At 46.3% G+C, this 23,471-nt stretch overlaps 1 protein-coding gene across 1 annotated transcript in view; it reads right to left on the reverse strand.

Annotated features, from left to right (window-relative positions):
* Positions 1–211: 211 nt before the first annotated feature.
* The window catches only part of LOC120915367 (tumor necrosis factor receptor superfamily member 9-like), a 52,916-nt gene continuing 29,656 nt past the window's right edge, over positions 212–23,471 (reverse strand). The window contains exons 2-7 of the mRNA XM_040325797.1: positions 19,625–19,750; positions 12,472–12,600; positions 10,618–10,684; positions 9,811–10,037; positions 7,247–7,357; positions 212–970 (exon numbers count right to left, since the gene is read on the reverse strand). Coding sequence (XP_040181731.1) covers positions 891–970; positions 7,247–7,357; positions 9,811–10,037; positions 10,618–10,684; positions 12,472–12,600; positions 19,625–19,750 — 740 coding nt within the window. The 3' untranslated portion in view covers positions 212–890. The remainder of the gene's footprint in view (positions 971–7,246; positions 7,358–9,810; positions 10,038–10,617; positions 10,685–12,471; positions 12,601–19,624; positions 19,751–23,471) is intronic.

A 23,471-nucleotide genomic window follows, 5' to 3' on the forward strand; every position in this document is an offset into this window, starting at 1 on the left:
CGGCTATTTTCGGAACGCGTGACGCCCCATAGCCGCACGTCAATCATGTTCCCCTCTTCATAGGAACGCCTATTTCCCGCGGGAGTCTGAAAAGAAACCGAACGATTAAACGGTAAATACAGCGCAAAAAAAATAAAATAAAGCATACTGTAGCTGACGCAAGTATGCTGGATGGGATGGTACATAGTTCTTTTAGGGTGAACCTCCGCTTTAATTTCTTTGTAAGTGGGAAAACGTACAAAATCTGCAGAGGATCAAATAATTATTTTCGCCACTGAATATCTCTAACTGCTACTCTCTAACTACTCCATTTCCCGTTGGTGCTGGTTCTGATGGTAAACAATAGACTGTGGTTAACACAGACGGCAGCCACCTTGATGTAGGGGGTGTGACTTTTCCACCAATATGTAAATGTAACAAGCCATGACTGCTATGTATACTGAACTATTTGAAGCAGGCTTCGAATAGGCTTCTTTTGCTGGCTAACATGGCTGAGCTCTGGGAAAACCGTGTTTTAGATATACGTTTCACATTATTTTATGTAGCAAAAAAGGCATTTTAATGTAAAGTATGAGTGTTGGAAAACCAGGTAGATCTATGGGTACGACTACTTCCAGGGACATTTGAAAACTCAACAGCTGCACTTGGAAGGCAAGGACAATTGACCTGTAAGGTTGTCACTCGTGTATTACAGTTTTTGTTCATCCAGGATGATTAAACGGAAAAGTTTTGTCATGAAATGGTAAGGGAATAAAAATATTCTTTCAATAAGCAGGAGGTTCACGGATAGCTCTCTCCATGCTCCGGGGGGGACTCTGGGTCAATGTATGTCAATGGATACCAGTGAATAAAAGCAGCTTGTAAGGCTGCGTGGAGTTTCAGACCGTTCCTCACACAGGATTGTTCTTGGTAAGACTAGATTCAGAATCCGTGCTTTCTTCCTGTACTGGTACTTTGCATTTCTTGCTTCCTGGTAGAAAACATTAGAAATCTCATCAGTATTTATATAAAGAGAAACCTTAGGCAATATGTAAAAGTAATTATTAAGATACTGATGATATTCAGTAAATATCGCAACTGTCATAAAGTGTAAACATTTATTGGTCTAGGACAGGGTTCCTCAACCAGGGTTCCATGGAATTCTAGGGTTCCTTTCAGAGGATGCTAGGGGTTCCTTGAGCAATGGGCAATTTCTGCTTCTCAGATACGTTCCCACCGACACCAATGATCTTTTTAGCTATCTGTAAGTGGGTATAACTTCCCAATGACCACAAGTGTAAAGAGTATTCTTCTCACTGATCATCAGACTAATATGTGTAATGAGTTGTAGACATAGTATTTTTTTGCAGGGGTTTCCAGAGACTGGAAAGTTGTTTTAAAAGTTCCTCGGTGTTGAAAAGTTTGAGAAAGGCTGGTCTAGGTGTTCAAGAAGGAAAGCACCAAAAGCAGAGCATATGGTGTGCAGATTCAGTTTTCTTCAGACACATTTCTGGGTTCAAAGGATCCCCCTTCATTAAAGCAGAGGTTCCATTCCAAAAATAAAATAAAAGTCAGCAGCTACTAACACTGTAGCTGCTGACTTTTAATAAGGACACTTACCTGTCCTAGCAACCAGCGATGTCGGCCCCCGCCAAGGGCGATCCTCGATCCTGGCAGCTCCAGGCGCCGCCATCCACAGTAAGGGAAACAGGCAGTGAAGCCGTGCAGCTTCACTGCCCATTTCCTACTGCGCATGCGCGAGCAGTGCGGCGCTTTGTGAATGGGCCGGCTGCTTTGTGGGACACACACAGTTCCCAGAATGCAGCACGCCCCATTCACAAGAAGACACCAAGTGTAGGAGGAGGAAGAGAATCCACCGCGGAGGATGAAGAGGCAGATTCGGCACTTCCGCATAGCAACAGCTATTTAGGGTAAGTAAAAAAAAAATTTCATTTATTTTTTATTTTTTTAGATTTTTGGTGGAAATTTTTTTTTCAGGTGGAACCTCCACTTTAAGACTTGGTACTGCTGAACAAAGTATGTACTGGACTAATGAAATCTAATGACCTCAAAGGGTAATTAACCCAATTGTTCTGCTCCAGAAATCTAAGCACAGGAAGTTTGATCTCTATAAATAACTTGATCCAAATGACATCCTGCAGATCATAGAAAGCTTTAATCCAAAAATGTGTGCAGATCATAACAGATGAACAACAGATAGGTCAACATCATTAGTGTAGCTAGCTCCAGCAGAATACAGAATATGTGATGAATGGAGACCAAACCATTAGGAAGAAAAGGGGTGGGACTAACTACATAGCTTATTCCCTAGCTACAGAGTGAGAAATGGCAAACAAACAAAAATGCATGTGTAACGTGATGCTGATGATGATTCCAGATGATGGTTAAAATGACAAACTCTGGTTAACCCCCTTATCGGTAATCCCGAGCGTGACTCAGGGTGTTTTTTTATGCTGGGATCGGTATCCCTGAGTCACGCTCGGGGTGGATGTGCAGAGCCTGCAGCGGCGTTCCTTACCTTCTCCAGGCGATCCAGTGATGATCTACCATTGCTGTGTTCGCCTTCGAGATCCCCACCGCGCCATCCATCGGTCATGTGACTTCCTGGTTCCGTTCCCTGCAGCAGCAATGGTGCATGGGAGCGGAACTGGGAGGGAAGTTCAAATGTTACACAAACATATAAAAAGGAGGTGATACAATGTAATCTGAGAGGATTACACTGTATCACCTTGGAATCTGACACAGTGCCCTTTCAGTGCCCCTTGCCATTGTCATTTGTGACAAATAAAACCTTTGAAAACCCTTTGAAAATGGCATAAAAAAAGCGCTGTCCTACAAATGCGCTTTTGGATCAGCTGAGCGACAGCGGCAGCGACACGAAGTTGATCGCAGAACAGAGCGACAGTGAGTCGTGGGGAGATTTGTCATCTGACTCCGACACCAACACTGATCCAGAAAGTGACAACGCCTGTGATCCCGCACCTGACCTAAGTGATGTGCGCACTTGGTGCCCTATAGACAGCGATGCGGACCAGGCAGCTCCCCCGAGGTTCCGATTCACTGGATCTCTTGGGATGAAGGTTGATGTGGAGAGTGACAACCCTCTGGTGTACCTGAAACTTTTTCTTTCTGAGGAGGTAATTTTAAAAATTGTGACAGAGACCAATCGATACCACGATCAGCAATCTGCTACGCTGCGTGCCAGATTTTCCAGATCCAGAAAATGGAAACCGGTCACTAAAGAGGACATCTGGAAGTTTCTGGGACATATCATCCTTCAGGGGGTGGTGGGCAAACCGCTCCAGAAATGGTACTGGACCACCAATAAGATGCTGGCCACTCCATTTTTTGGCACTGTGATGTCTGAATATCGTTTTTCACTCATTATGAAAAACTTACAATTTGCCAACAACAAAGATTTTGATGAGGCCACGCATCCTGCGCCCAAGCTAAAGAAAATCTGGGAGGTGTGCCAGATGATTGTCGCCAACTTCCAGCGGACCTACGTGCCAGAAAGGGATGTCAGTGTGGACGAAAGTCTGATGGCCTACAAGGGAGGCCTGAGCTGGATCCAGTTTATTGCATCCAAAAGAGCGCGCTTTGGCATAAAATTTTATATGCTATGTGAATCTTCCACCGGATATATCTGGAATGCGGTAATTTACACCGGGAAAGGTACCAAGTTCAATCCCAGGTACAACTGCTATGGGATGGCCACATCGTCTGTCCTTTCACTGCTGGACCCATTACTGAACCAGGGATATTGCGTGACAACGGACAATTTTTATACGTCACCGGAACTTTATGAGGTTTTGCTCCTCAACAAAACGGATGGGTATGGTACCGTGAGGCCAAACCGGCGTGACATGCCATCTACGTTTGGCAAGAAAATACGAAAAAAAGGAGAGATGGTTGCCTTTCAAAAGGGTAAAATGATGGCAATGAGATGGAGAGACAAAAAGGACCTGTGTCTCATGAGCACCGTGCACAGCACCTCCACTACCATGGTCCACACAAAACACGGAAAAGATGTGCTGAAGCCACAAATCGTGATCGACTATAATCACACGATGGGAGGTGTCGACCGAGCCGATCAGGCAATGACATTTTACCCGGCGATGCGGAAACAACAGAAAAAATACTACAAAAAGATTTTCAGGCATCTCCTTGAACAATGCCTTTGGAACGCTTATATTCTTTATAAAGCAAACACAAACATACCTCTTGTTCATTCTGACTTTATATGGAAGGTGGCTGAGCAGATTTTTATCAACCACCCGACGCCATCAGTGTCTGCTAACAGACCCGGACGCCGCTCTGTTGACGTTGGCAATCCAGAGCGCCTGACAGGTCGTCATTTTGTAGAATTTGTACCGCCAACCGCACGAAAGTTAGCGCCTACCAGGATGTGCGTCGTTTGCTGTTCCAAGAGGGATGGCAATGTAAAAAAAGTCAGAAAAGAAAAAAGGTACTATTGCCCAGATTGCAACGTCGGACTTTGTCTAGTTCCTTGTTTCAAACTGTTTCACACCCAGGATGTGTATTGAATTTCTTTGTTTGACTAATTTCTTTATTTTTCATTGCATTATTGAATAAAATTATATTATTTATTAGATTATAATTCATGTGTTTGTGTTTCAAATTTATCACATCTGGAATGTCTACTAGAGTCTTGTTTTGGTCAGGTTTAAGTAAGTAATTACTAAGAATTGCAGGCCTATAATACATATCACCAAATTTCCATGCAAAAAATTGTACCGCTTTCGGTACGTAATTCCAGACAGAATCATACCGCCAGGGAGGTTAAGAAAATTCTATTTATGTATTCATAACTAAAAAAATACTTTATTTTGCTCTTAGCCTCTTTTGACTCTTCACATTCATATTTTTTTATTTATAATTGTTCTGCTGTTGTGGTCTGACATTCTATTGCTCTTAGCCTCCTTCGAATATTCAGATTCTTTTTTCTTTTTTTTTTACTTGACTGGGCTCAAGCCCATGGGCCCCACCCAATAGGGGGCCCCCGGGCTCAATCGCGGCAACCCACCGTTCGTGGCAATCGCGGCAACCCCCTCCCGCAATTTTGCGGCAATCCCCTCCAGCAAATTTGCGGCAATGGTGGACATTCCCTCCCGCAATTTTGCGGCAATCCCCTGTTCGTCGCAATTCCCTCCCGCAATTTCGTGGCAATTTCGGCAATCCCCCCCTCTCAACAACTTCGGTGGATGGATGTAATTCTCGGCAGCCCCCAGCCCCCCCCCCACTCAACAACTTCGATGCTCCAGGGGGCTCCTTCACTGCAGCTGTGTAAGGGGCCCCAAAATTACTGAAGGCAGCCCTGGGAAGAGGTAAGAAGTCCATCCAGCGGCTTCCCCCCCTGCTCAACAACTTTGATCGGCGGTCAGTGGGCTCAACAACTTACCCCCCTTCAAAAACTACGATTGATCGATCGCAGTAACAACCCCCCCCCCCCCCGATTCTCTGCTCCAGGGGCCCCCTTCGATTATTAAGCCCAGGGGCCCCCACCACCCTAAGTGCTGCCCTGCTGACACACTCTCTCTCTCTCCACAGTCCTCCCAGACTGACGTTCTCTCTCTCCACAGTCCTCCCAGACTGACGCTCTCTCCTCAGTCCTCCCAGACTAACACACACTCTCTCTCTCCACAGTCCTCCCAGACTGACGCTCTCTCTTTCCACAGTCCTCCCAGACTGACGCACACACTCTCTCTCTCCACAGTCCTCCTAGACTGACGCTCGCTCTCTCTCTCCACATTCCTCCCAGACTGACGCTCTCTCTCTCTCTCCACAGTCCTCCCAGACTGACACACACTCTCTCTCTCCACAGTCCTCCCAGACTGACACACACTCTCTCTCTCCACAGTCCTCCCAGACTGACACACACTCTCTCTTTCCACAGTCCTCCCAGACTGACACACACTCTCTCTCTCTCCACAGTCCTCCCAGACTGACGCTCTCTCTCTCTTTCCACAGTCCTCCCAGACTGACACACACTCTCTCTACAGTCCTCCCAGACTGACGCTCTCTCTCTCCACAGTCCTCCCAGACTGACGCTCTCTCTCCACAGTCCTCCCAGACTGACGCTCTCTCTCTCCACAGTCCTCCCAGACTGACACACACTCTCTCTCCACAGTCCTCCCAGACTGACGCGCTCTCTCTGCACAGTCCTCCCAGACTGACGCTCTCTCTCTCCACAGTCCTCCCAGACTGACGCTCTCTCTCTCCACAGTCCTCCCAGTCCTCCCAGACTGACACACTCTCTCTCTCCACAGTCCTCCCAGACTGACACACTCTCTCTCTCCACAGTCCTCCCAGACTGACCCACACTCTCTCTTTCCACAGTCCTCCCAGACTGACACACACTCTCTCTCTCTACAGTCCTCCCAGACTGACGCTCTCTCTCTCTCCACAGTCCTCCCAGACTGACACACACTCTCTCTCTCCACAGTCCTCCCAGACTGCTCACTCATCAGCCCACCCGGCTGACTTTTCAGGAGAACTCCTGGACATGATGACCTGGTCCCGCTGTCCTCTCCTTGCTCCTTGTACCTCCAGGAAGGATTCTTCCATGTTTTGTAGAGGGTCCCTCCAGCACCCGAGGTCACCCCCCCAGACTAGGGGGCACCCTCAAGTGCCATCGACAGCCTCCTCAGCACTCCTTTTCCATCTTTTATCCAACTCCCCTGCTGGCATGACTCATGAGTATTTATGAGGCGGCCTGCCCACTGCCAGCTCATTTTGCTGGGGATTGGCTGGGGCCCTCATCAATACTGCAAGCAGCCCCTCCTAGACTCCACCCTCTACTTCTGAAAGCGTCTCCAAGGTTCCAAAAAGCTGGGAGAGTCACCAGAGATGCTGCTTGCTGAGTCATCCAGCCTCCCTGTGTCACTTAGCCCTGACCCAGATTTAACCCAGTCCAAATTTTCCTACACTAACTAATTAACTATGTACACCTAATCTAGAACACTAGGGTGCAACATGTCATAAAATGAAGGAATCTCTCTGACAGGTACACAGATGGCAAAAACATATCAAACAATGCCTCCAACCCTTCCCTGCTCTATCCAGAATGAAATGAAAAAAGTTTGGCTGATGATGATGTCCTTTTGAGCACATCACATTGACATTCATATAGACAGAGACAGATTTCAATGTTCTATGTAACAAAGCGTGTTTGTCATCTGGTAAACACAGGACATGGTGGTACTTCACTCTTTACAATACTTACGGATGAACCCTCTGTTTACTTTCCTCTTTTTTGTCTGTATTATCACTGCCAGTAGAATTCCAGCCATCGCCATCAGCAGGGTAACAGTGATGAGAATTAAAGTGACAGTATCTAAGATGGAAAAATTACAGATTGTAGAATACAGTTAATTAAAGTACAGAACATTGTATCATTTAAAATTTAAAGGGTTCTAGGCCGGTGTGTTTTAGGTGTAACTGCTACTTTTGCTAGACAGCTTGGATTGTTAAAGGAAATAGAAAAATAACAGATCTATTGGCAGGATCAGCAGGTAATAAAACTGTTAAAATGGAATTAAAACCATCAATTTAACTGTTTCCCCAAAATAGTTACATTCAAGGCATGCCGTGGTTGATGTCACAATTGCTTGTACTCTCAACTGAACTGTCAAACATTTTAGGGTGGGGTCATAACTTATCACAGGTGCAACACCATAGCAACTGCAGATCTTACAAAGGCTAAGATGGAAGCTTTCTTGACTGTAAAGAGTAGGAGGGTTAAGTCCCACATTACATTCAAGGCATTCCTTGAATGATGGTTGTTAAATTGTCACTAAACCCACATCATAAAAAACTATCAATAAACGCATACCTCCCAACCGTCCCGGATTCCGCGGGAATTTCCTGCGATTTGCAGTAAGTCCCGCGATCAGGGCTAAATTCCCGCAGCCCAGTGCCAGAACAAGTGAGTGACGTCTGGTCACCAGATATCCTAAGTTATCCCGCGAGGTTGCATTTGGGCTGCGGTTCCCTGACACACACCAGAGTTTCAGCCACACTAACTGATCACTGGTTGCTAGGGCCGCCCCGCTTGGCATCTAACAACCAGTGATGTCACACCACACATGACTCACACACAGAGACTTCCAGAGCAAGGCCGTGTCAGTGTTACCCTGGCTCCACCCACCTTTTCCACTTCTCCGGCTCCCGCGGTCCTAATGCAGCTACAGACAAGGACCTATATACTAGATACTAGATAGATATATATACTAGACAGCTGAACCATCATTACGATTCGAGAACGATTTAGGCCTTGTACACACGGTCGTTCCAAACCGATGAGAAGGGTCCGACGGACCGTTTTCATCGGTTCACCACTGAAGTGGCCTGACGGCCTGATATGCGTACACACCGTCAGTCCAAAATCCGATCGGGTCAGAACGCGGTGACGTCAAACACACGACGTGCTGAATAAAACGAAGTTCAATGCTTCCAAGCATGCGTCGACTTGATTCTGAGCATGCGCGGGTTTTGAACCGATGCTTTTCTGTACTAACCATCAGTTTGGACCGATCGGGCAGCGGTCCATCGGTTTGGTTTTGAAGCATGTTTTAAAATTTTGGACCGAAGGAAAACAGACCGATGGGCTATACACACGGTCGGTTTGGACCGATGAAACTGAACCTCGGTCCATTCTCATCGGTTTGGTCCGACCGTGTGTACGGGGGCTGACACTGATGTCTATGGAGACTAAATTCGCAAACGCAACACAGTAAAGTCGGACAAGACCCTTTTTTTTATCGCATCGCATTCGTAGAGGAATCGCAACGCATGTATGTGAACGACCGTCATTGAAAACAATGGGGCAGATTCACGTACCTCGGCGCATATCACCGCCGGGCGCAGCGTATCTAAGATACACTACGCCGCCGTAACTTATTATTTTTTTTCCGAATCCTCAAAGAATTTGCGCCGTAAGTTACAGCGGCGTAGTGTATCTTTGGCGGCGTAAGGGCGCGGAATTCAAATGGATGTGATGGGGGCGTGTTTTATGTAAATACGTTGTGACCGGACGTAAACAACGTTTTTTTTTAAATTCGCCGTCCGTGGGGGTATCCCAGTGCGCATGCTCGAAATTAAACCGGAACAAGCCAATGTTTACGACGGCGACGTCATTCTACGCTAATCCCTATTCGCGAACGACTTACGTAAACGGCGTAAAAAATTCAACAGGCGACGCGGGAACGACGGCCATACTTAACATTGAGTACGCCTCATAATAGCAGGGGTAACTATACGCCGGAAAAAGCCGAACGCAAACAACGTAAAAAAATGGATCGCCGTAACAAGCTAATTTGCATACTCAACGCGGAATTCAACGGAAACGCCACCTAGCGGCCACCAAAAAAATTCACCTAAAATCCGACGGCGTACTAAGACGTATGCCTGTCGGATCGATCCGAGATGCAGTCGTATCTTGTTTTGTAGATACAAAACAAAGATACGACGCGCAAAATTTGAAATTACGCAGCGTATCAAGAGATACGCCGGCGTAATTCTTTTGTGGATCTGCCCCAATGACTTTAGGGATGACATGCAAATTCAAAGTGTTTTTGACGCATCACATTTGTTAGGATCCCACACAAGTGTGAACCGGGCATTTGGCCCACTCTCCCTGCTACATTCTCCTTGCCAACGCACATACTGTATGCGTTACGTGGTCGGCAGCTCAATAGCTAATTGAGGTTTAAACCTCAGACCAAAAAGAGGGTTAACTAACAATAAAGGGGAGACAGATTGATTTGGTTATGAAGGATGAATATTTACCCCAGTTCAGGGCCCCCATGGTGTTGGATATTGTGGAGTGTTTGGTGGAAGTGATAGAGCTCTCCGCAGTAGATGTCTCAGCATCCCCAGGCATTCTTTGTGTATGTGGAGGAATTACGGTGACAGATGTAGGTAGAACCCAAACTGTTGTGCTCTTCTGCTTGGAACATTGTACATTGTTCGTGGCCGATCCTGGCACAAGCACTGTCAGGCCTAAAGCGCTGCAACTGAAAAAGGGCACAAAAGAGACAACTTAACATAACAGCCTGAGGATAGACAGTGTTGACATCATTTTAGCATTTGAAATGGAGTGTATAAGCATACTCCATTAAAAGGAAACCTCATACAAAACATGCCTGTGGTTAAAGGGGTTGTGAAGGTTTTTTTTGTTTCTAAATAGGTTCCTTTAGGCCCCTTTCACACTGAGGAGTTTTTCAGGCAGTATAGCGCTAAAAATAGCACCTAAATACCGCCTGAAAAACTGCCCAGCATTCTCAATGTGAAAGCCCGAGGGGATGCACTGGCAGGAGAGAAAAAAATCTCCTGCAAGCAGCATCTTTGGAGCGGTGTGTATACCGCTCCTTCCCATTTAAAACAATGGGAAACCGCGGTACTACCGCCCGCAATGCGCTTCTGCAGAGGCGCATTGCGGGCGGTATTAACCCTTTTTCGGCCGCTAGCGGGGGTTAATACCGCACCGCTAGCGACTGAATTCCGCGGCATTTTAAAACATGCTTCAAAACCATTTTCTATTTCTATGTATTTATTAGGGTATTTTTTTTTCGAAATAAAAACTCCTTCACTTACTTGGTCCATGGGCGGCATTTGCTGTTTTCTTCAGATGAAAAATGTCCATTGGCACAAGGCTGGCATTCTGCAATAAATAGACAGCTGTGGTCATTTAATCTCCTAACATCTTGGGACTGACATAAACTGTTTTCTAGAAATTATAATGACCTTTTTTCTTTTTGCCACCAGAAGGTGCAACTATGACATGTCAGCCAAACTTCTCTCCAAATGTGCCCTCTGCTGGAGATCCCTACTATAGCATGTAATCAGAATGCTTGCTGCCTGACACAAGTAACCAATCACGTTAAACTGAACATGACAGGGAAAGTCTGCTATTTGTTCTTTTTTTGGTCTATTAAATATACCATTGAAAGTGTTTTGTTATATCTGTATGATAAGCACAAAAAAATAACTTGTGATCTTGCCAGAAATCCAGTCTACTAATTAACCACTTGCTTACTGGGCACTTAAACCCCCCTCCTGACCAATTTTCAGCGCTGACACACTTTGAATGATAATTGCGCGGTCATACAACACTGTACTCAAATAAAAAATAAAAAATACTGTTTTTTTTTATATTTTGTTATAACATTTTGCAGACGGGTAATTTTTCTCCTTCATTGATGTAAGCTGATGGGCTGCACTGATGGGCACCGATAAGACGGCACTGGTGGGCACTGAGAAGTGGCACTAAAAGGTGGCATTGATAGGTGGCAGTGATGGGCACTGATGGGTGGCAGTAATGGGCACTGATAGGTGGCAATAATGGGCAATGATAGGCAGCACTGCTAGGTGGCACTGAGGAGGTATTGATAGGTGGCACTGAGGAGGCATTGATAGGTGGGACTGGTGAACATTGATAGGTGGCACTTGTGGGCATTGTAAGGTGGCACTGGTGGGCACTGTAGGCAATTGCAGGGGGTACTGGCGGCACACGAGTCAGATGTGCCTTCTTCCTCTTCTGGACCGATGTCCCTTTCACATAGGCCGTGATCGGCTTTTTTTCCTCCTCACGCTGTCAGTGTGAGGAGAAAAAAAAAACATTACCAGCTTTTGTCTACATCACGTGATCAGCTGTCATTGGCTGACAGCTGATTGAGTGATAAGGGGCCGGGACCGCCCCCTTACTCGGATCCGTGATCACAGCGCGCGCCCTGCAGGGGCAAGCGTGGAGCACGTGAAGGGGGGGACGTCTATTGACATCCTCCCGGCATTTGGGATCCACGCTGTAGCCGTCATTCGGCTATGGCGCGAGCGCCAAGTGGTTAGTAACTTCCAGTGCCCTCTGGATGTTCTCCACTGTTATCAGTTTGCATTGTTCCTAGCTATCTCTATGGAATTCAATACAGAACACCTCCTTCCTATGTTATGAAGAATACAAGAAGGGTAGGAGTTCCATGGTCCTGTTCTAGGGTAATATTGCTGCTTTTCTATAGAGACAGTACAGTGAGTGAGCATTGTCACGCTAGGACAACAAGTGTGTTACTGGCAAACTTTTGTTGTTCAGCTTAGATACGCTTAAATTTTTTAGCAAGTCCATCAAAAGTGCATTTTTAATTCAAACTAATTAACTAAATTGGTAGTTTCTACTACTACAGTGATCACCACTTGTGCTGGGCAGTCACCCTGCTGCATATTAACCACAGAGGTCATGAGCTACGACGGTGTAAGACACTTACGCCGGTCGGATCTTAGGGAAATCTATGCGTAACTGATTCTATGAATCAGTCGCATAGTTACGACCCCACACACTCAGAGTTACGACGGCGTATCCGGAGATACGCCATTGTATCTCCTTTCTGAATCCGGCCCAGGAACTACACACAGCAGATAATGATAACATTGACTTTCCAATATTAATATAGAACTCACTTTTATTTACTATCTCTTTCCCGCGGTCACAGGTACAGGCTGTATTTCTGACATTGTTTGGTGAGCTTCCTTCAGGACAGATACAGACGGCATTTGAACTTTTGGTACATGGTTTTTCTTCAATGCTTCCTTCAACGAAGAATCAGAAAAAAACATACATTTTATATCTTTTACATCAAAACTGATGTTTACTGACCTCCATTTTTATAAGCGCATTTAGAAAGGAACTCTACAAGTGTGATAGCGTAAGGCAAGACAATGAAATAAACAGTAGGTAGTATTCATCACTTATCTTTATCTTCCCCATTCCAATTGTACAATAAATGCTCGTACACGCGATAGGATTTCCGTCGGACAAAGCCATGGATTTTTGTCCGAAGTGCGTTGGCCGTGAACTTTTTCAGCCAACATATACGAAACTACCTTGTTTTTCTGCTCTTTAGCGCCACCCTTTGGGCAACTTCTGCTAATGTTGTCTGATGGTTAGCATTGGTTCTGAGCATGCGTGTTTGTACTTTGGACTTTAGTCCGACAGACTTGTGTACACATGTTTGGATAATCCAATTAAACACATTTTTAGAGCATGGTTATCCAACATTTGTTGTCGGAAAACAATTGTCTGATAGAGCAATGAGACGGTCGGATTATCCGACAGAACACGTCCATCGGACAATTGTTGTCGGAATATCCGATCATGTGTACAGGTCTTAAGAAGGCATAAACATTGCCTTGCTTCAAATCTGCATTTAAAATTAAACTGAATATTATTATTATACAGGATTTATACAGCGCCAACAGTAGCTGCTGGTTTGTTTTGGGCGGCATGTTACCTCTAATTCCTCGCCGTCCAGGGTATCAGATGAGAGCTAAGAAAAAGTTTAATGTCCACACTTACACTTCTTTTTCTTTGATTTATTTGCTGAACTTGGTAAAAGAATACAATAAGTAGTTGAAGAGGTGGAAGGGTAATAGGTAACAGGTTCAGGTGCACAACTTCTGTCGGAAACACTCCTGCTTCCAGTAACACAGCTTTTGTCGCCATTTTAGCCAGAGTGGGTATTGCCCACCCGGATAGGCCTCTTTCACTAGCCTAGCAGCCAGGATGGCGCATGGAGATTTTGGTAAAGTCTCTGCCACAGACCTTCTCAAAATGGAAATATGTTCGGTCCAAAATCCTCTCAACACAGGATTCAGCACCCGGATCTCTCCTGATCAACTTCTTGTGAACTTAGAACTGACAGGCGACCATCATTCAGCCTCTCAGTAATGGTGTGTCTTTTGATGAAGTTCAAGGCCTCTCCTGAGATACCAGCCTCGTGCTCGGTGCTCTCCAAGATAGGTTCTTCATCGGATGGCTTCTTCCCTCAGGACGGACAGCATAGGACCATTCTGCAAACGTAGACCCAGTCTGACTACCGGCCTACTTAGTAGATCACAACTCCGTACTAACGTGGTCCCGGAGCCAGGAACATTTGAACACGCCCCCCGGCCAGGAGGGCCACACACGGGGGTGGTGGGATGACAGACCCAGGATCGACGACCCCGGACCAATGGCATCTGTCCCTTAAGTACTCCTCCCCAGCATGCACAGCGGGACAATCAACTCCCACTGATTGGCTGCCGAGGGGAACACCCAAAACACCTTGACCTGACTGCTGCCACCCTTGGCCTGGGGTGGTAACCGCACCCCAGGCAAAAATAGTGGTCACTCAAAGTACAGCCATGGCTGGAACAGAGGTCCAAATTTAGTGGAAAATTATACAGTCTGAGTCAACTAACTCTCAGACTAGCCTCTAAATTTAAAGCAGCGCCAGCTAAAAGTAGCAGGCTGCTACATAGGTATTAAGCCTAAAGGAAAATATTAAAGGCTAAGTTCACCTTTCTAAACATTTTACATGTTACACCCGTATTTAGGGTGTAACATGCATCATGTTCAGCATCCCCCCCCATGATCCCGTGAATCTCTCCATAGTAAGAAGCATTCTTCCTTTTACACACTTGGGTCTCGTTCATAAGTGTGGTCTAGGTATGGTGAAAATAGGTGGTTGAGCCTCAGTTTTATCACCCCTGACCGCTGAGCTAACGGTCATGTTAGTACATAGCACTGTGGTTTATACAACCTGTCACACTTGGCAGGCAGTACCACCACTGATTGTGACCTATTCAAGTAAATAGGACTGCACTCCAACCACGCTGTAACCCCATTCATTGAGGAAATGAAAAGCGTTCTGTGAATGGTGCCTGTGCCAACCAAGTGACCTGCTCTGCTCAGAAGACAGGAGAGAAGATCCTCAGCATGGGACCTGGAAGCTATTAGAGATTACTATAGTAACAGTGCCTACTACAGTGATTTCTAGCATCCACAAGGATTGAACAAGTATGGAAACTACAGAACAGGTATGGAATCTATGGTATGGAAACTACAGAATAGGTATGGAACCTACAGAACAGGTAGGAAACCTACAGAATGGGTATGGAATCTACAAAACAGGTATGGAACCTACAGAATAGGTAGGAAACCTACAGAATGGGTATGGAATCTACAGAACAGGTATGGAACCTATGGTATGGAAACTACAGAACAGGTATGGAACCTATGGTATGGAAACTACAGAACAGGTATGGAACCTACAGAATGGGTATGGAAACTACAGAACAGGTATGGAACCTATGGTATGGAAACTACAGAACAGGTATGGAACCTATGGTATGGAAACTACAGAACAGGTATGGAACCTACAGAATAGGTAGGAAACCTACAGAATGGGTATGGAATCTACAAAACAGGTATGGAACCTACAGAATAGGTAGGAAACCTACAGAATGGGTATGGAATCTACAGAACAGGTATGGAACTTATGGTATAGAAACTAGGAGGGATGCACCGAAATTTTGGCTGCCAAAACTATTTTGGCCGAAAATTGCGTTTTCGGCATATTGCCGAAAGACAAAACGATAATGGAGCTGAAAATGGGGCGGGCCCCGCCACTGGTGCCGCCCATTACGGGGGTGTCGTTCTCGAGCGCTGTCGTTCTGGAGCGTTGACGCGCTTTGCGGGTGTGGACTGTGGAGGAAACTGTGTGCAGAGCGTCTTTCCCTTCCAGCTCCGCCTCCCGCCATCTAGCTCCGAGTTGCTCCTGCACAGTATGGTAAGTGCTGCCGGGGGACACATGGTACAGGTTTATCCGAGGCACAGGCTGTGGAGCTTGCTGCCCTCCTCCCATCACTCAGCACTGTGCGTGGCGATCGGGTAGTAGAAGTCCCTGCATGTGGGAGGATTCTGACATCTGACCTCTGACCTCATTCCTGCTCCTGTCTTCTGTCACTGTGCAGTGCCGATGTGATCCTCTCCAGTCTCAGAATCCTGCCAGCATTCCATTCATTCCTCATTGCTCCTTCATTCTGCCAGAACTTTTTTTTCTTTACTTTACTGCAGGAATGTAATTACAGTGGTAGCCATTGTGTCCCAGCCCGAGAGGGCAACCCAATAGGCGGTCCGTCCTAAACTCTGAAGAAAGGGGTGCGCCCCAGAAACGTGTCAGTCGTTCAGCAGTTTGAGGTACCGTCCGATCCTCTTGTCATCAAGTCCTGCTTGCAGGTGCCAAGAGATCTAGCTAGATTGTCAGAAAAGCGTTTACCTAAGCTCATTTTGTGAGCGTTGCTTTTATTCTATTTTTAATTAAACTTTTATATGTGTGTAGCGCCCCCTTGCTTTCAGCATGGGCACTACGCTTTAATTTAGTGGGAAAACGGGAGAGTTACCTTGCTCCCATTCAATGTTTGTCTAAATTTGATGATCTGTGGTCAGGGAGTGCAGTGCCACCCTGGCCGGCAGCTGGCACTAGAGGGGTTCTGGCAGAACAGATCTTCTCCCAGCAGCCAGCAGGAAGTTTTCCCTCGCGAGGCATGCTGGGGGAGGGTATATCTGTGAGAGAGGTCATGTGTCGAAAACTTTCCACGGGGTCCCCGTTCCAGGTCGGTACCCACCTTCAGGGTACGCGCATCCATGGACCCCACCGGCATGGCCCACCTGGCCAGAGCTGAACTCTGCAGCGAACCTCTTCCTGAGGAGAGAAGGGACCCCAGTGCTCCACTGGGTTCCGAGGCCTATTGAAAGGATCCTAGTTTGGGATCGGGTGTCCGGACCACTGACAGGTATGCTTGCTGTCATCCGGGGACCATTTGCAAAAGAAGTTTACTGGGAGGATTCTCTGTCCTTATTTAAGTCCTCTATTGAAATTGGCCTGTGGCAGGGGCCCTAGAGACAGGTCTGTGTGAGAGACCTGTTCCTCCCAGTACTATTCAGAGTGGCGACGTGTATACATTCGGTTTAATGCCGAGCAGAGTATTGCTCAGTTCTATATCCAGGCCTGATACCACATGGTTCTATTTCTTCCTTCATCAACCTTGACCTTCCTAATGTATGTTGATGTTGGCCGTGTTTGGCCTGGACAAGAAAACTCTTTATTGGATGTCTGGACCTCCACTCACTGTTGCTGTTCTCACAATTGCACCCTTAGACACTGCCAGGGTAACTTAGTAGGCCGGTCCCAAATTATTTAGCGGCTCCTTCGGGGGTAGCGCTAAACGTGGTAAGCACTAGGTCGGTGCGTCCTCCTTTCTTCTTTTTTTTTTATGTCTGAACATCTCCTGCATCGTATCCGCTAGAGGTGTACTGCATGGAAATTCTGCTAATACTATTAGCAATGTGTTATATAAAAATGTATACATTTTATTTAAAATATACAAAAATATATATATTTTTTTTAAAACTGCTATTTTCGGTATCGGTTTCGGTTTTCGGCCTAGTGTATTTTTCATTTTCGGTATCAGTTTCAGCACCAAAAAAAAAAACATTTGGTGCACCCCTAATGCCGCGTATAGACGATCGGACATTCCAACAACAAAACCGTGAATTTTTTTCCGACGGATGTTGGCTCAAACTTGTCTTGCATACACACGGTCACACAAATGTTGTCGGAAATTCCAAACGTCAAGAATGCAGTGACGTACAAGACGTACGACGAGCCGAGAAAAATGAAGTTTGGCTCTTCTGCTTGATTCTAAGCATGCGTGGAATTTTGTGCGTCGGAATTGTGTACACAGGATCGGAATTTCCGCCAACAAAATTTGTTGTCGGAAAATTTGAGAACCAGCTCTCAAATTTTTGTTGTCAGAAATTCCGACAGCAAATGTACGATGGAGCCTACACACGGTCGGAATTTCCGACAACAAATGTTCGATGGGAGCTTGTTGTCGGAAATTCCGATCGCGTGTACGCGGCATAATAGAAACTAAGGAACAGGTTTGGAACCTACAGTATATTATGTAACCTACAGAACAGGTATGGAACCTATGGTATGGAAACTACAGAACAGGTATGGAACATGCAGAACAGGCATGGAGCCTACCGAATAGGTATGGAACCTACAGAATAAGTATGGAACCTATGTACTTGCATGTCCATCAGTAAGGTGCGTTGGAATGCATTGAACAGGTATGGAACTTATGTACTTACATTGGTCAAAATTGAACAAACTTAACTATGTAAAAATATCTATACCTAAATGTCTGCTGTAAATCAAATAAGCACATTCTATTGCTCTCAGCCTTCTCCAATTCTCCAAGTTCCCTTTTTTTTATCTGACTTCCTGTTAAATGGTGGTTACATTTGTTCTCTATGGTTCCACTATATATAGGAATGTAGCCACACTCTCTTAAGCCCCATACACACTATCAGTTTTCCTGCTGGTTTTCTCTTCAGGTTTACCAAAACCATGTTGTACAAGGACCTGCCTGATTGCATTCAAATTGAAACGCTTAAAGCGGTAGTTCACCCTCAGTGTCAACATTGTACCATAAAATCAGGCATTGTAGCGCGAGCTACAGTATGCCTGTCTCGAATTTTTTATCCCCGTACTCACAGTGTACTGGTACATTATAGATTCCAACTCCCGCGGGGAATGGGCGTGCCTATTGAGTGGGAGGATGATTGACGGCCGGCTCTGGCACGTCACGCTCCCTGAAGACAGCCGGAGTAGGTCTCGGCTCTTCACGGCGCCTGCGCACAGGCTATGCGCAGGCGCCGTGAAGAGCCAAGCCTATTTCGGCTATTTCCGGAGAAGCGTGACGCGCCAGAGCCGGCCGTCAATCACCTTCCGTCTGGATTGGAACGCCCATTCCCCGTGGGCAGTCGGAATCGTCTATGTACGATTACACTGTGAGTACGGGGATAGAAAATTCGAGACAGGCATACTGTAGCTCGCGCTACAATGCCTGATTGTATGCTAGAAGAAAAAAAAAAAAAGTTTTTATTGTTTATAGGGTGAACCCCCGCTTTAAGGTTTGACCTCATATTAGATGGTTTTGGTAAACCTGAAGAGAAAACCATCAGGAAAACTGATAGTGTGTATGGGGCTTCACTCACATCCAAGATGGACTATGGACTATGAAATTTGCAGTGTGTAAGGCCTCGTACACACGACCGAACATGTCTGCTGAAACTGGTCCGCTGACCAGTTTCAGCAGACATGTTTGGTCGTCTGTACGGCCGACCGGACAAATGTCCGGCGGATCGGACAGGTTTCCAGCGGACAAATGTTTCTTAGCATGCTAAGAAACATGTCCACTGGAACCATGTCCGTTGGACATGTTCGGTCATCTGTACAGACTCACCGGATATGTCCGATCGGCCGCCATCCCTCGCATGCGTCGAAGTGATTCGACGCATGCGTGGAAGCATTGACCTTCCAGGGTCGCGCACGTCGCCGCGTCATCGTCGCGGCCACGTCACCGCGCTGTCTGTCCGCGCGGATTTCTGTCTGATGGTGTGTACAACCATCAAACAGAAATCTCCGGGCGTACATGTCCGCTGAAAACGGTCCGGCGGACCGATTTCAGCAGACAGTCCGCTCGTCTGTATGGGGCCTAAGCGCAGTGTACATGTTTGCAGATAGCATGCACGTCTCGTTCCAGACAAAAAGAAGTGAGGGGTGAAAATGAGAGTTTTAGGAGCTCATGGAGGACGTTTACAAGAAGGCAAAAAAACACAGTAAAGCTGACCATAGATAGAAAGAGTTCACCTTACCACTCCTTACTTTACAATAAAAAACATGGCAGAAAGATATTACTTGGCTTTGATTTCACTGCTTACCAGTGCCACAGATTTTGCAACTCATGCATTTGGATCTGTAGTTTGCGGGGTTAAATTGACCTTTAGGACATTTGCTACATGTTGATGTTGAATTATACCTTGTGCACACCTTTGTTATTTCTTCACCTGCATCAACACAAAAAAATAAAAAGACAATGAAAACCTGCAAGATAACCTCAATAAACAATATTTCTTTATTATCACTGTATCACAAACATCAATGAGTGAGGGTCCGTTCATACTAGTGGACCCTTTACAAGTTTATTCTGTATGGCCTTCAATGCACCTTGCAATTGACTTGCCTACACTGTGCTGCCAAGAGGTGGTTGCATGCATGGGTGTAGGAACCCTTACAAATCTGGGGGGGACAGCATTTTTACTCGCCAGGTATATTCGTATCTCAAGCCAATAGATCAAACTATTAAGGGCTCTTTCAGGCTGGGTTCACACTACGGTTTTCCCGTCCGTCAGCCGCATACGATTTCAGTATTGAAAACGTACGGGCCCGGACGGGAAAACGTATAGATAGAGAATGCATTGCAAATCGTATGCACTCAGATGCATCCGGGTGCGTACGATTTGCTGGCAAAACGTTTTTTAAACGTACGCAAAACCGTGTTCAACCACGGTTTTGCGGTCGTTTTTAAAACAGTATGGCAACCGCATACGTTTTCCTTTAACATTAATGTCAATGGAAAACGTACATATGTGCGGTTCCATACGTTCCCGTCCGTTTCAGCCGCATACGGTTTTTCATATAAATCGTATGCGGCTGACGGACGGGAAAACCGTAGTGTGAACCCAGCCTCACACGTCTGTTCAGTTTTTCAGATCAGTTTTTTTTTCATCAGTTGATCCGTTTTTCCATCAGTTTTTCGTCAGTTTTTCATCAGTTTTTGCATCAGTTTTTCCATCCATTTTTTTTTGTTTTTTTTGTGGCTTTTTACATAGAAAAACGGATGTTAGCGGAACGGATGATAAACGGATCATCCGTTAACGTCCGTTTTTCGTCCGTTCCGTTTATTAGACGGAAGAAAAATAGGGTTTTCTTCCGTCCAAAAAAACGGAACTGAACGCAGACGGATGCTAACGGACGTTAGCGGATGCTCATCCGCTAACGGACGCTAGCCCATAGGGAAGCATTGCGGTCCGTTAACGGACGTCCAAAAAACGGACGAACGGAATGGACGCGTGAAAGAGCCCTTAAGCAATCCAGAGAGGGTAATGCGAAGAGCAATATGCAGCAATAAAAAAATAAACCATCATAGCATTAGTAAAACACATGGCATCAGTAAAAATCAACCGGTATAGCATTAGTAAAAATCAACCCACATGGCATTAGTAAAAATCAACCCACATGGCATCAGTAAAAATCAACCCACATGGCATCAGTAAAAATTAACCCACATGGCATCAGTAAAAATTAACCCACATGGCATCAGTAAAAACCAACCCACATGGCATCAGTAAAAATTAACCCACATGGCATTACTAAAAATCAACCCACATGGCATTAGTAAAAATTAACCCACATGGCATCAGTAAAAATTAACCCACATGGCATTAGCAAAAATCAACCCACATGGCATTACTAAAAATCAACCCACATGGCATAAGTAAAAACCAACCCACATGGCATCAGTAAAAATCAACCCACATGGCATCAGTAAAAATTAACCCACGTGGCATTACTAAAAATCAACCCACATGGCATCAGTAAAAATTAACCCACATGGCATTACTAAAAATCAACCCACATGGCATAAGTAAAAATGGTGGCACAGTGGCACAGTGGCGACAATTGATGGGCACAGTGGCTGCGTTTGATGGGCACAGTGGCTGTGTGTGATTGGCACAGTGGATGCGTTTGGGCACAGTGGCGACAATTGATGGGCACAGTGGCTGCTTTTGATGGGCACAGTGGCTGCATGTGATGGCACAGTGACTGCGTTTGGTGGCACAGTGAGGCTGCAATTAATGTTTTTTTTTTCTTTAGAGAAGGCAAGCTCAAAATAACAAACATTTTTTTAAACTGCTATTTTTTATTTAAAAAATTAACCCACATGGCATCAGTAAAAATGGTGGCACAGTGGCTGCATGTGATGGGCACAGTGGCGACAATTGATGGGCACAGTGGCTACGTTTGATGGGCACAGTGGCTGCATGTGATGGCACAGTGGCTGCGTGTGATGAGCACAGTGGCGACAATTGATGGGCACAGTGGCTACATTTGATGGGCACAGTGGCTGCGTGTGATGAGCACAGTGGTGACAATTGATGGGCACAGTGGCTGCGTTTGATGGGCACAGTGGCGACAATTGATGGGCACAGTGGCGACAATTGATGGGCACAGTGGCTACGTTTGATGGGCACAGTGGCTGCGTGTGATGAGCACAGTGGCGACAATTGATGGGCACAGTGGCGACAATTGATGGGCACAGTGGCTGTGTGTGATGAGCACATTGGCGACAATTGATGGGCACAGTGGCTACGTTTGATGGGCACAGTGGCTGCATGTAATGGCACAGTGGCTGCGTGTGATGAGCACAGTGGCGACAATTGATGGGCACAGTGGCTACATTTGATGGGCACAGTGGCTGCATGTGATGGCACAGTGGCTGCGTGTGATGGGCACAGTGGCTACGTTTGATGGGCACAGTGGCTACGTTTGATGGGCACAGTGGCTGCGTGTGATGAGCACAGTGGCGACAATTGATGGGCACAGTGGCTACGTTTGATGGGCACAGTGGCTGCATGTGATGGCACAGTGGCTGCGTGTGATGAGCACAGTGGCGACAATTGACAGGCACAGTGGCTGCATGTGATGGCACAGTGGCTGCGTGTGATGGCACAGTGGCTGCGTGTGATGAGCACAGTGGCGACAATTGATGGGCACAGTGGCTACGTTTGATGGGCACAGTGGCTGCATGTGATGGCACAGTGGCTGCATGTGATGGCACAGTGACTGCGTTTGGTGGCACAGTGAGGCTGCAATTAATGTTTTTTTTTTTTCTTTAGTCAGAGAAGGCAAGCTCAAAATAACAAACATTTTTTTAAACTGCTATTTTTTATTTAAAAAATTATGGTCACCTCAGGCTAAGGTGACCATAATTTTTTAAATATAGCAGTTTAAAAAAATGTTTGTTATTTTGAGCTTGCCTTCTCTGACTTAAGAAAAAAAAAAAACATTGAGGTCCTCAGCTCAGTCCAACACCCCCCCCCCCCTCCCTCCCTCCCCAATACTTTCTTACTTTTAATGAAGGTTCTGTCTTCTTGCAGACAGTTTTTACTGTAATCAGAATTAGTACGGCAGGCCAGGCCCAGGCGCAGCAGCAGGCTCCTCGTGACCGTGAGTCACAGCTTGTACTCTGACTGGCGCCGACAGTCACTCTCGCTCCCTCCTCCCTCCTCCCTCTCTCACCTCCGGCCGCCGGCGTGACGTCACGCGGCGCACGGCGGTGGAAATGGAATGAACCAAATCATCCTCCATGGGGGGGGGGCGAGGAGATGCACCGGAGGAAAGGGAGCCAGCCAGGAGCGCACGCGGCAGCCAGTGAGTCGGCGCCAGCGGGCACACAGTATAGTGAGCGCAGTCACATCTGGGGGGGATTTTACCATACATGTCCCCCCCGCATTATTTCCTGGGGGGGATGCGTCCCCCCCGTCCCCCCCGGTTCCTACGCCCGTGGTTGCATGCACCATTTTCTACGTTAGTTAGAAAATGTGACAGTTGGTGCTAGAGGGGTTCTGGCAGAGCCACTTTTCCCCAGCAGCCAATTAGAGGAGTTTTTCCTTGTGGGGCATGCTGGGGGAGGGTATATCTGTGGCAGACGCCATTTTTGTTGGT

Source organism: Rana temporaria, chromosome 10, assembly GCF_905171775.1.
Source record: "Rana temporaria chromosome 10, aRanTem1.1, whole genome shotgun sequence".
Lineage (NCBI taxonomy): Eukaryota > Metazoa > Chordata > Amphibia > Anura > Ranidae > Rana > Rana temporaria.